Source organism: Apium graveolens, chromosome 8 (genome assembly GCF_009905375.1).
Source record: "Apium graveolens cultivar Ventura chromosome 8, ASM990537v1, whole genome shotgun sequence".
Taxonomy (NCBI): domain Eukaryota; kingdom Viridiplantae; phylum Streptophyta; class Magnoliopsida; order Apiales; family Apiaceae; genus Apium; species Apium graveolens.
The window spans coordinates 21,253,560-21,266,694 of record NC_133654.1 but is presented as its reverse complement, the minus strand read 5'-3'; the positions used below and the strand labels follow the sequence as shown (position 1 = coordinate 21,266,694).

Below are 13,135 nucleotides of genomic sequence, written 5' to 3'. Positions count from 1 at the left end.
TGCCATCTCACATAGTTTTATCTCTCGTTATAATTAGTTATGTCTTTCCATTGTCATTCTTAAAAGTATATCTCAATTTATGTTTTGTGTCGTACTGTTAGCACTTGTTGAGCATTCGGCTCACTCCTTGCTTTACCCTGATATTACAGCTAGCAGCTATGGTTAGATTCAAGCAGACTGTCCGTAAGACCTGTGATGCTGATGCTTATGTTCGAGCTCAGGTAGAATAAGTAATAATAGTTGTGTGAGGACTCGGTATTTGTAATCAGATGTAATAGTTGGTAGTGTTGGGCTGTTCCAAATCCTAAATTGTAAGATCTTGGACTTGGTTATGTATTCTTCATTAAAATGATGTAATAACTATATTTATTTTGTTGTTTAAGTTGGGGGTGTGATACATAAGACGGCGTTTAAGATGCATGAAGGTCATTACGAGTTCATGGTGATGCCATTTGGGCTCACCAGTGTTCCAACTTCATTTCAGGCTTTAATGAATGATGTATTTTCTGCATACATGAGAAAATTTATGCTAGTTTTCTTTGACGGCATTTTAGTCTACAGTCCTGACTTGGATTCACATGAAAAGCACTTGCAGCTGGTCTTTGATGTCTAGAGGGCGCATCAGCTATATGTCAGGAAGAAGAAATGCTCTTTTTTAACCAGTTCTGTTGAATACTTAGGACATATTGTGTCAAGAGAAGGGGTTTCTGCAGATGATAAGAAGGTACAAGCTATGATTCAGTGGCCTCTGCCAAGTACTCTTAAAGCCTTGAGAGGGTTTTTGGGTCTCACTGGTTATTATAGACGGTTTGTAAGGAATTATGGTATATTAACTAAACCTCTAACTCAGATGCTCAAAAAGGGTGGTTTTCACTGGACTCCAGAGGCTGAAGCAGCCTTTAAGAAATTAAAAATGGCCATGTCCAACACCCCTGTGCTAGCAATGCCTGATTTCACTAAGCCATTTATTGTTGAAACAGATGCCAGTCACACAGGCATAGGTGTTCTGCTCATGCAGGAAGGGCAACCCCTGGCCTTCCTCAGCAAGGCACTCAGCCCAAGACATCTAGGATTATCCACATATGAGAAGGAATTGTTGGCAGTAATCATGGCAACACAAAAGTGGAGAACTTATTTACTTGGCCAAAAATTTGTTATTAAAACAGATCACGAGGCCTTAAAATATTTCATGGAGCAGAAGTTAACAACTTTGCTACAGCAGAAATGGTTATCCAAGATGTTGGGATTTGATTATGTTATATCCCACAAGAAGGGAAAAGACAATGTTGTGGCAGATGCATTGTCAAGATTACACGAAACTGATGGAGAATGCACTGGTATACATGTAAGAAAGCTAACTTGGAAGACTGAACTTAAGGCCAGTTATGAGGGGGACACTAGGGTGCAAGACTTATTGACACAGTTTGCACTCACTGCTGCTATGCCACCAGATTATAGCCTCCAAGACGAGTTGTTGTTAAAACAGGGCAAATATTATGTAGGATCGGCAGCTAATATGAGAATTAAGACCATTGAGGCTTTGCACTGTGGTACTGAAGGTGGACATTCCGGGGTACAAACTACCACCAGGAGGATTGAGAACCAGTTTTACTGGCCCAAGCTTAAGCAAGAAGTAGCTACATGGGTACAAGAGTGTGACGTCTGCCAGAGAAACAAGAATGAACATGTCCCAACTCCTGGCTTATTACAGCCTTTACCAATACCTGGTGCAGCTTGGGAGACTATCTCAATGGATTTTGTCGAAGGGCTGCCAAAATCTTACGGCAAGGATACTATCTTGGTAATTGTTGATAAACTTACTAAATACTGCCACTTAATTGCTCTTACTCATCCTTACACAACAACCACAGTAGCCCATTGTGTATTGGATAATGTGGTTAAGTTACATGGTGTTCCTAATGCTATCATCTCAGATAGAGATCCTGTCTTAGTTAGTAAATTCTGGGGAGAATTATTTCAAGCAATGGGGACCAAGATCAAATTAAGCACAGCATATCACCCTCAAACTGATGGTCAAACAGAGAGGGTGAATCAGTGTATTAAAATGTATTTGAGATGTACTATTGGTCAGAAACCAAAACAGTGGTTTAAATGGCTTTCTATGGCCGAATGGTGGTATAATACCTCCCACCACTCTGCCATTGGTATGAGTCCTTACAAGGCCTTATATAATCAACAACCACCTTCAATGAATTTCCAGACCCCGGCAACTAAAGTCATGGCTGTTGATGAGTTTCTAAAAGAAAGGATGGAAGTCCAGAGGCTGGTGAAGGAGAATTTAGTGAAGGCCCAGGAAAGAATGATTTGGTATGCTAACAAGGGAAGGTCAGATAGAGAATTCCAAGTGAATGATGAAGTGTACCTTAAATTACAGCCTTACAGGCAATCATCTATGCAGACCAGGAGCAACCACAAATTATCAGCCAGATATTATGGTCCTTACAAGGTTTTAAAAAGGATTGGGAAGGTTGCTTATCAGCTGGCATTACCACCAGGGGCAAAAATACACCCTACATTCCATGTTTCACAGCTTAAAAAAGAAGATTGGCAGCAAAGAAGTACCACAATTCAACCTACCAGAGCTTATGGAGGAAGTGACTTCTTCAGTGCAGCCTACATTGGTGCTTGACATAAAATTAATCAAGAAAGAAAATAGGCCTGCTACGATGGTACTCATTCAGTGGAGTAATGGAACAGCAACTGAAGCTACTTGGGAATTATGGGAGGAATTTACCAAGAAATATCCTAATTTTCAACCTTGAGGACAAGGTTTATTTTAACATCACGGGAGTTGTCACAACTGTGGTTATGTTCTTGTGGGCGGGAGGCTAAACGCAGTCGTTTTGATCAAATTAAATAGAGTATTGATACGTTGTCGTTTTTTATGAAATATTTGTTAGTTATAAGCAATTGTGCGTAACAAATACTTGGTTATTAGAATGCCACCTGTCTTGGCTTTAGTGGATCATGACTGCTATATATGTATGACAGACTATCATCTTTGGGATTATGAAATGAATATTGTCTTTTAGCTTTTCTTTATTCTAGTTTTATTCTGTTTTCTTAACTGTAGTATCAAAATTACAAACCCAGTATTGGCTTTGTGACAGTTTTATTAAGACCAGTGTGTTTGTAGTCCCTGGTATAAAAGTTCTGATGGGATCCTTGTTCATTTATATTCCATGACAGTCATAGTTCACGAATTCAGAAAGCATATGGATGATGTTTTTTGAAACAACGTATCGAAAATCAATATTGCATGCAGTGATGTCAGAGGATTCATGGCAGAGAAAGAAGGGAAAGAGATGAAAGTGTGAGTTGCAGAAAAGAGGTGATGGTAAGTACTTGCAAGCAGGTGTTTCGTCGAATAAAAATCTAGATAGCCTGGTATGTTCTGTTATTATCAAGTCAAATGTTGGGATTTTCTATGTATGAACCTTTAATTTCATAGTGATTTTGAAATATTGTACTTTCTGTCCAGTTATTATTGATTTTTAAGGACATTAGCCTTCAGTTGCTTGATTAGGTTTCTGATAACTTTACGAAAAAAGGTATTAGCCTTCAGTTGCTTGATTAGCTTGATTAAGATAGGTTTCTAATGACTTAACTAAAAAAGGGTAAGTTTCTGATAGAAATTTTCTAAATAAGAGAGGTTGATAAAAGATTGCCCTCTTTCAAGTTTTAAAACCAATGATAAAACTTATGTAGCAGAGAAACTACTTAAAAACAATTAAAAGGTCCTATTATAATTTTTTATCGGAAATAATAGTCATTTAATAATTTTTATTAGCCGGTCATTCTGTCCCTCTATTGCTGGTGCCAAGCAAATTACTAATTTCAAAATACTGTTCTTGTTTGGTGATTAGCATTACACATTGGAAAGAAAAAGAACCAAAGGATTACATAACTATTTAGTGGGAGGAAATAAGTAATAACATAACAAAAGCTTTTAAATGTGCCAATCTTAGTAATTATTGGTTTTAGGACGATAAGATATGAAATGATTCATGTCCATGGTAGAGTAGCAAATTTTATGATATCCGAGTTAATCATGATGTGACAGAATACTCATCGACTTAATGTCTTCAATCAACCTGTTGAAATTAGAGCGTGATGATCCTCCATCATTGACAGCTTTGCTAGCAGAAGTAGCCCTCTCCTTGGCTGATTTAGCAAACTCTTCCTTCCTCTCCCCCATGAGATCTTTTACGGCTTTCTGAATAATATCTCTATCACAAGTATCTTTAATGTCCAATCCAAGCTTCCAAACCTCCCCAACAAATCTACTATTTATCTGTTGATCCGCAAAATATGGCCAACAAATCATTGGCACCCCTTCACATATACTTTCTAAAGTTGAGTTCCATCCGCTATGAGTTAAGAACCCACCTATTGCAGGGTGGCCTAGAACCTCTTCTTGTGGAGCCCAGTTCACCATATAACCTCTTGCCTTTTGTTCCCTCCTCCAGCTCTGCAGGAATCTCTCGTCGATCCTCTGTACCAGTAACTGAGTCGGGCCGAATCACCCACAAGAATCTGTGCCCACAATTGACCAGACCATGCCACAATTCTAGGAGCTGCTCTTTTGTAACCATTGCAATACTTCCAAAACTGACATATATCACAGACTTTAGTGGCTGGTCCTCGAGCCACTTGATGCAACCCTGGTCTTCTTCGCATAAACTATTTGATGAAGCCTGTTTGGATGAGGTTGTTTCCAACTTGGTTTGGGCCTTGAGGTGAGCATGAAGTGGTCCAATTGTGTAGATGTTGGGAAGTTGAGTGCGTATCTGAGACAGAACTGGTCCCTCAAGATCCTCAAATGTGTTTAAAATTAAGGCCCGAGCTCGGACAGTTTGCTGAGTTTCAGTATACAACATCTGGAAAGCACTGCCATTTATGTCACCAACACGAAACAGACTTGGCAGATCACGTTTCCTGAGAAAACCTTCCATGCCTGGTACACTCCTGACTGGAAAGTCCATATCATTTCCTATAAAAACAACAAATTTTAAAGAACACTAACTTATGAAACTTGGATACACATAGAATGTTATAACTCTAATTAATGAGACTTATTAGAACATCACATACAGTACTTTGAAATGATCTACCACAATAATACCAGTACTCACTCAGACCCTCAACCTCTTGGTAGCAGATAGATGAGTATTCACTGTGCTATTAGCTAGGTGATAACTTCCTAATTTCGTGTTTAAATATTTGGAACTAGCTAAATTACTAGAGGGAAGAGTAAATACAAACCTTGAAAAGGACACTCTGCGGCCTCAATGAGTTTGTTCATGCAAAAGAAAGACCAAAATGAACAAGCGCTGGCAATACGGAAATATATAACAGGAACAGCAATCTCTTCCCCAATGTCAAGTGTATATTTCATGAGACCATCGGTAATAATACAAGTCACTGGTTTTCTAAGTCCTTCTTTAAGAAGCATATCTCTAAGAAATGTTTTCGAAGTTTTCATAGATTCGTACAAGTTGAGTACTATATCCATGGACTGTTCATTTCCATCTGAGACGCTTTCAGGTAATGTTTGGAAACGAAAACCTGAATAATTAGTATACCTGGAAAAAACATTTTTGTTGGCTAGTAGACGCGTATGCGTCTGGTGAGTGAGGAGGTAGGTGACATGGACATTTGCAAGGCACAAAAGTTCAGCTAGTTTCAACATGGAGTTCATGTGGCCCTGCAGTGGGAACGGGAAGATGAGTACATGTGGTTGGATACTTGTTGGCTCTGCCATATTTATGTTTTTTCCCCTCTGTGTTCTGAAATGTTCAGTCTGTGTTTTATTACAGAGCAGCTTGTTTAGACAAGGAACCAGGCCAACATATCATTGTTTATTTAAGACCCTCCAACGTTAATTTCCCCACAGTATGAGTCAAAAATCTACCGAGGGCCTGGATCTTAATTCTGGAGGATGGTTGGTGACAAAAACAATTATCAAGGGAAGTTGATAGTAATGATTTTTAGATATATATCATGATTTGTAAGCAGCCTCCAGCTTATGATTGTCATATTTATCCTTTGTCATGATTCATGAGTCACATGGGAAGCCCTGAACTATCTATCATTCATGATATCCTTTCATGTGTGGCAAGAACCTTAGTCATGAGTGACAAGGTAAAGCCCACAACTTATGACTTTTTTCAAAATTGTCAAAGTGAATCAATAAGTCATCTCTTCCTTCAAAATGCGGAAATCAAACCATAGCAGTAACCAAGGATTCACACCAGATAACTCATATTTACGAAGAATGACCAGGATATATGTCTTAGGATCAGACACTTGATAACTAGGTCTCAGTTCTCACATCTCTCTTATACATATGATATATTTACACAGTACGCCCTTTCACTTCTATTCTCTCGTTTTGTTACTATCAAGTTCTCTAAATTCATCAAATCCACTACAAAGGTATGTCTTTTTTGTCTTCTATCCACCTGATCACAAAAAAAAAACACTCGTTAGGCCATCTGCAAGTATATGCATGTAATCGTCCCCTTCCATCCTTTCCAAAATGTCCATTGGAATGATGAGTACATGAGATGAGTTCACCGCATTTTGATATAATTATTTTTGCTTCAATTTCAGGTAATAAAAATACGATGGTTTGATTTTGAGGGGGTTGCAAAGAAGTGCTTATTAGTGTTGCCAACCTGAATAGAATTTTCTTTGGAAATGCATTTTTTTAAGCTAAAGTAGGGGCTGATACTAACTTTTAAGAGTATTTGTCTATTAATCGGCTGCTAAAGCAGTAACAAGTAAAAACACTGCCATTGATAAATTTTGAAAACCTTAACATTGCTCCACAGCTAAAGACATCTGAATCTGACTATGTCATTACAATTTAAATAGTCTCCCACATGAATGACTTCTCATATGTTCCCCTTATGTTTATTGTTGCTCCTAGTGCACCACACCTGTTGTCGACTTAATGTCTTTAACCAAACGTTCCAAGTTAGAACAAGAAGACCCACCTTCACTCAAGCTCTGCTTTGCCAACATAGCCATCCGATCAGCTGATTTGATAAACTCGGTTTTCCTCTCAATCATCACTTCTTTGATCATCTTCTCAACGATAACTCTGTCACAAGTATCCTTCATATCGAGACCAAGCTTCCAAACCTCACTCACAAACCTACTATTCACTTGTTGGTCCATAAAATAAGGCCAGCATATCATAGGCACCCCTTCAACCACACTCTCCAACGTCGAATTCCAGCCACTGTGTGTCAAAAAACCACCAACAGATTGATGCGCAAGAACTTCCTCTTGTGGTGCCCAGCCTACAATGTAGCCCCTCTCCTTCGTTCCCTCCAAAACCTCCGCAGGAATTTCCCCATCTCCGGAGATAGAATCTGGCCTAATAACCCACAGGAATTTGCACCGGCTATTAACAAGGCCATACCAAAACTCCATTAGCTGGTCTCTTGTCACAGTTGCTATACTTCCAAAACTAACATAAATCACAGACTTGTAAGGCTGTGAATCCAACCAGCTCATGCAACTCTTATCTTCTTTTCTCAAACTGTTTGATGAGGTTGTTGTGTAACTAGATGTTCCATCTAGCTTCATTTTGAGATGAGTATGAAGTGGTCCAATGGTGTAGATATTTGGACAAGAAGCACGTATGTTATCCAGAACAGGCCCTTCAAGATCATCAAACGAGTTCAGTATTAGCCCTTGAGCGCGAGCATTTTCTTGGTTCTCATTTTTGAAGAGTTGAATTCTTGGATTGGAGATAGTATCTGACCGGCAAAAGTCAGGAAGATCACGGCCCCGGAGAAAGTTCTCCATTCCGGGTACACTTTTAATTGGTTTGTCCAAATCATCTCCTGAAAAAGCACATAAAAAATTGATTGAGAAGATGGTATATAACAGTATAACACCAAGCCCTTGTACTACTGCACATGAAATTACCGTATACCTATTGTTGAACGGTATAAGATCGGGGTTTACTCTAAAATCAACAGGTGGAAAATGACATACCGGTAGTACTAAAAGGAAGCTCTCCTGCTTGAATGAGTTTCGGAAGGGAAAAGAAGACAGAAAGAGAACAAGGACTAAGCGTGCGAGTATAAAAAATAGAAATCCCAAGTTCATTAGCAACATCGCAAACAAAGCTCATGAGTCCATCTGCTATAATACAAGTAACAGGTCCGCGTCCACCACGCTCCAACCGGCCACAGCTCAGGAGCTCTTTAAGAAGTGACTTGCTGTTAAATTTCATGGAATCAAACATTTCCATGTACCTTGCACCACTGCGCGGGTGCTCCTCTGGCAAGCCATCGGAAATCGAGTGAAGAACAAAGCCAGAATACTTTTTAAATCGCGATACGACATTGGTGTGGTTGAGGAGGCGAGCGTGAATGTGGTCGGTGACTAAAAATGTAACGTTGATGTCCGAAACAGAGAGGAGTTCCGCGAGTTTTAGCATGGAGTTGATAGCACCTTGGAGAGGCAATGGGAAAATGAGTACATGAGGGTAGGTTAGTGTCGTCTTCTGCATTGGCATTTTTGTTGTTTTTTTTGGCTGATATTCAAAATCTCAAATGTCTGTGTTGTGTGCAATCAGTTTTGATTTTTTTGGTAATAGCTGTGTCGGTTTATATAGAGAGAATTGAATGCGGGCTTCGAGTTTGTGCCTTTGACATTTTTGTTTACGTCATCAACGTGACGTCATGCCGGTGCCTGCCTTGCTCTCTTTTTTTAGCAAGTTTTGTGGAATTTGTATTCAATTTTGTTAAGAATCCAAATTTTTATGATATCATATAACCGTTATAGTAAAATGTTCGAAATCTTATCATTATAATCTTTCATATTTGTTAAGTAATCTAACACATTAATTTTGTTTAAATATGTGATAGTATCCTAACTAAACTTTATATTATATATTTCAGCGATATTAGGAAAACAGGCAGAAAAATGAAACTGAAGTACTGATTATAGGTAAATTTCAAATTTAAAAAATACAAAATATTATGAAACAAAATGTTTGGAATCATATGCGACTATAGTAATCATCTTGTAAAAAATTATAAGATGTTAATGTATTGTAACTGAATTTTATATTATATAATCCAAATATATCAAGTAAAAAGGCATGAAATGAAATTTAAGTTCCGATTATAAAGAATTAAATTTTAGAAAGTACGCAATTCAAATTTAAAACAAATATCGGACATTTAAATAGGAGAATGTCATAGTTATGTAACTGTACAACGTGCTGCGCATGACATTAGCAAAATAGCACTTGAAGTCGGCTTAAAAAACTAATGTCTATGAGTATAATGATGTGCACCATGACGATCTTATATCTAGGCTCTAGCACAAGGAACATATATTTTCCATTCTGATTTTCCTGACTGCGTAGCTCAACATTTAAATCTACCAATCGTTTATGTGACTTATTGGTTGTATAAAAGTACAAAGTCTGGTTGTAGCGATCGCGTGTATTTTATAAAAATCCTCATTTTTAGGCATAGACTTTTTTATGCTAGTTTGGGGAGACTATCAGGTACTCTACAAGTGAAGGTGTGCGAGGTTGATTGTAATTGTATATCTCCATGAGTACCGTGTCACTTTCTATTTTTCACTCATAATGAAACAATGGAACTCATACTTGCATATCCTTTGTTTATATGTACACACACCTTCATTGACATTCAGACCAAAATACCCTTATATACACATTTAACTTTATCATCTTTTAATGCACAACAAAAATAATCTGGTCTCAATTTTTAATTAAAGATGTGCACCTATAAATATCAGCTCCTAAAATAATGATTCCGATTTGTATCAATTGCAGAGTTCTTGTCAATTTATATACAAAAATTGTTTGGCACCAGTCATTTGAAGCCATACTAGAGACCAGGAACATTCTGTCTGCGAGTAGGCCGCATGTTAGTGAAATCACTTCAGTGGATGAATGAATTCAAATCTATAATCACATGAATGAGATCTCATAATGTTCGCCTGTTTCTATTGTTGTTCCTTAGCGCACCACACCTATTGTCTTAATGTCGTCAATCAGACGCTCCAAGTTGGAATAAGAAGACCCTCCTTCAGACAAACCACTCTTGGCCAAACTAGCCATCCGATCAGCGGACTTCAAAAACTTGTCTTTTCTCTCCACCATCATATCCTTGATCATCTTCTCGACGATAACTCTGTCACTGAGTATCCTTCATATCAAGACCGAGCTTCCATACCTCACTCACGAACCTACTATTAACTTGTTGGTCCATAAAATAAGGCCAGCATATCATAGGCACCCCTTCAACCACACTCTCTAACGTCGAATTCCATCCACTGTGAGTCAAAAAACCCTCCCGCTGCTTGATGACCAAGGACTTCCTCTTGCGGTGCCCACCCTACGATATATCCTCTCTCCTTCGTTCCTTGCAAAACCTCTTCAGGAATCTCCCCATCTCCGGTAATAGTATCTGCCCTAATGACCCATAAAAATTTGCACCCGCTATTAAAAAGGCCGTGCCAGAACTCCATAAGCTGGTCCCTTGTCACAGTTGCTATACTTCCGAAACTAACATAAATCACAGACCTGTAAGACTGCGAATCCCGTGTAACAAGATTTTGCAGCTAGCTTCATTTTGAGATGAGCGTGAATTAAGTAAGTGGTCCCATTGTGTAGAGATTTGGACAAGAAGCACGTATGTTATCGAGAACTGGTCCTTCTATATCATCAAATGTATTAAGTATCAACCCCTGAGCTCGTGCATTTTCTTGTTTCTCATTTTTGAAGAGTTGAATGCTTGGACTAGAAAGAACATCTGACCGACAAAAGGTAGGAAGCTCGCGACGCCTAAGAAATTTCTCCATTGCCGGCACACTTTTTATTGGGGTGTCCAAATCATCTCCTGCAAAGATTGAGATACAACAACACAAACACGATTTTAAAAATGGTCATCGACACCTCAAAAAATCGAATATATTGACGCTTAGTTTAATCTCAGTGGAAATCCCTCGGCAAATTATACCACATTGAAGAATTAGTGAAATGTCAGTATGTAAGAACTGTTTTTGATTACTACATTTTTTATGTTGTTCTTAAATGTGATGTATTATTATTATCAATATTGCTGCAGTGTTAAAGACGATATTTTTACTAGAATCGCTTCTCTAATAATAGGAGTATGGTTAAGGTCTGCGTAAAATATTTCTCCTAGATCTTCTTGGATCGGGATACAATAGTCTATGTTTAGATTAACCTTACAACGGAAAATTTGACATACCTGTAAAGGGTAGCTCCCCTGCTTCTATGAGCCTAGGAAGAGAAAAGAATACAGAAAGAGAGCAAGGACTGAGAGTGCTAGTATATAAAATAGAGATTCCAACTTCATTAGCAACATCACAAACAAAGTCCCCGACTCCATCTGCTATATAATACATGTAACAGGCCCATGTCCATGATCCAACCAGCCAGAAGTATGATACATAAGATTGAAGTTCTGATTCTTAATAATCAAGCCCATTTACCATTAGTCACCACTCATCACAGATGCACAAAAAACCCGGGTCCGAAAATCTAGCCCGGCTTGATCCGGTCAAAACCCGGTCAAAGTTAAAGTCCGGTCCGGTCGGGCCTAAACGGGCTCTGACATTTTCGGAAAATCTGGACCGGCCCGGCCCGGTACGGTCAAAGTCAAAATCCGAAAAATCTTGCCCGGTCAAAAGCCCAGACTTTTTAAGGCCCGGTCAAAAACCGGCCCTGAATATTTTATGCATCCCTGCTCACCACTGTGCTGTTGCGCAGTATTTCTGACAAATGAAATATGGCGACCTGTTTTGTGTGGACAAAATACAAGTTGTGAACAAAACTCTGACATTTGTAATATGGCATGTTTGTAATCCCCCTTTGTTTACATGTGCGTATGCGAGTCTCAGGACTGCACGATTTAGGTAAAGCTTAGCCAGCGTGACATTGTATGTGAAGTCACATCATGATGTGCGCAATGACGATTTTTTTATTTTGATCCATCCCTTTCAAATTACTGAAGATAACCCACACATGGATTGAAATCGATATTCCATTTTTGAATAAGTTGACAAGTTTTCTTTTTAACAAGGATAAGGTGACAACTTGAAAAGGACAAGTTGGCCGAGGGTTACACCAACTCCAAGAGTTTTGTCCAAATTTGGACTGAACCTCTATCCAAATTTGAACCGAACCACAACTCCAATAGTTTAGTTTAAATTTTGGTTCAAATTTTAAAATATTTATTTAATTATTTTAAGGTCTTACAATAATAAATATATTATTTTTGTATGATTTAAGATATTATCTTTACATTTTATTATTATTATTATTAATTACTTATTTTATTTTAAAAATGTTAATAAATGAATAATAGAATTCTAATTAAACTTCAAATATATATGAAAAATAGTAAACACATTTAGTTATAATTTTTATAATAAAACCGTTAAAAAAACATTATATTCAAAGTTGGGGATTTGAAGATGAAGTTCAAAAATCTCAAAACAACCTAAATGATTACGGGCAATATTTTGACTATTTTGGAGGAAGTCGATTTAATTTGTCAGACTAAATTAATAATTTAGTTCTCATCGCATTTTCATTTATGTTGTGTTTCAAATTAAGTTTTATGTGTTTTAATCTTTATTTTAATGTTTGAATGTATTCGTAATTTGAATTTAAGAAATGTAATGATATTTATTTAATTACGTTTAAATATTTTTTAATTTAAATTATTATTTAAATAAATAATAATAATATCCTAATATAGGTTAATTGCATTTATAAATACCCGAAATCAAAACTTTATGTAATAAACTAAAAGAAATATAATTAAAACTATTATTTTAATTTCAATCCAAATTTGAACCGAGATTTAGGCCACTGTTGAGTGAATTTGGAACAAAATCGGTCCAAATTTGGACTTTTAGGCCACTGTTGAAGTTGGCCTTATAGTGAGTTCTTCATCGCCAAGAAAATATTTTAATTCAGTTTTTACTATTAGAGTATTATCCGAGACATGAATATCAAATTTTGTTCCGAAATAATGTGATTTTGATGACTTAGCAATGTTCGGATCTTGAAATCTTT

The 13,135-nt window shown here is 37.4% G+C and overlaps 1 protein-coding gene and 2 pseudogenes across 1 annotated transcript; all 3 read right to left on the bottom strand.

Annotated features, from left to right (window-relative positions):
• Nucleotides 1–3,766: 3,766 nt before the first annotated feature.
• On the bottom strand, nucleotides 3,767–5,834 carry LOC141676897 (7-deoxyloganetic acid glucosyltransferase-like; annotated as a pseudogene).
• A 966-nt stretch (nucleotides 5,835–6,800) lies between these two features.
• LOC141676517 (7-deoxyloganetic acid glucosyltransferase-like) lies at nucleotides 6,801–8,744 on the bottom strand. Its single transcript, XM_074482178.1, has 2 exons — nucleotides 8,035–8,744; nucleotides 6,801–7,880 (listed from the first exon to the last, which is right to left on the bottom strand). The coding sequence occupies exons 1-2, from the start codon at nucleotides 8,558–8,560 to the stop codon at nucleotides 6,952–6,954; spliced, it is 1,455 nt and encodes a 484-aa protein (XP_074338279.1). The 5' UTR covers nucleotides 8,561–8,744; the 3' UTR covers nucleotides 6,801–6,951.
• Nucleotides 8,745–9,813: 1,069 nt separating this feature from the next.
• On the bottom strand, nucleotides 9,814–12,026 carry LOC141676891 (7-deoxyloganetic acid glucosyltransferase-like; annotated as a pseudogene).
• Nucleotides 12,027–13,135: the final 1,109 nt, after the last annotated feature.

Coding starts and splice junctions, on each gene's coding strand:
- LOC141676517 (XM_074482178.1), bottom strand. CDS start 8,560: ATGCCAATGCAGAAGACGACACTAACCTACCCTCATGTACTCATTTTC. Junction 7,881..8,034: donor GCTTCCTTTTAGTACTACCG/GTATGTCATTTT, acceptor GTGCTTTTTCAG/GAGATGATTTGGACAAACCA.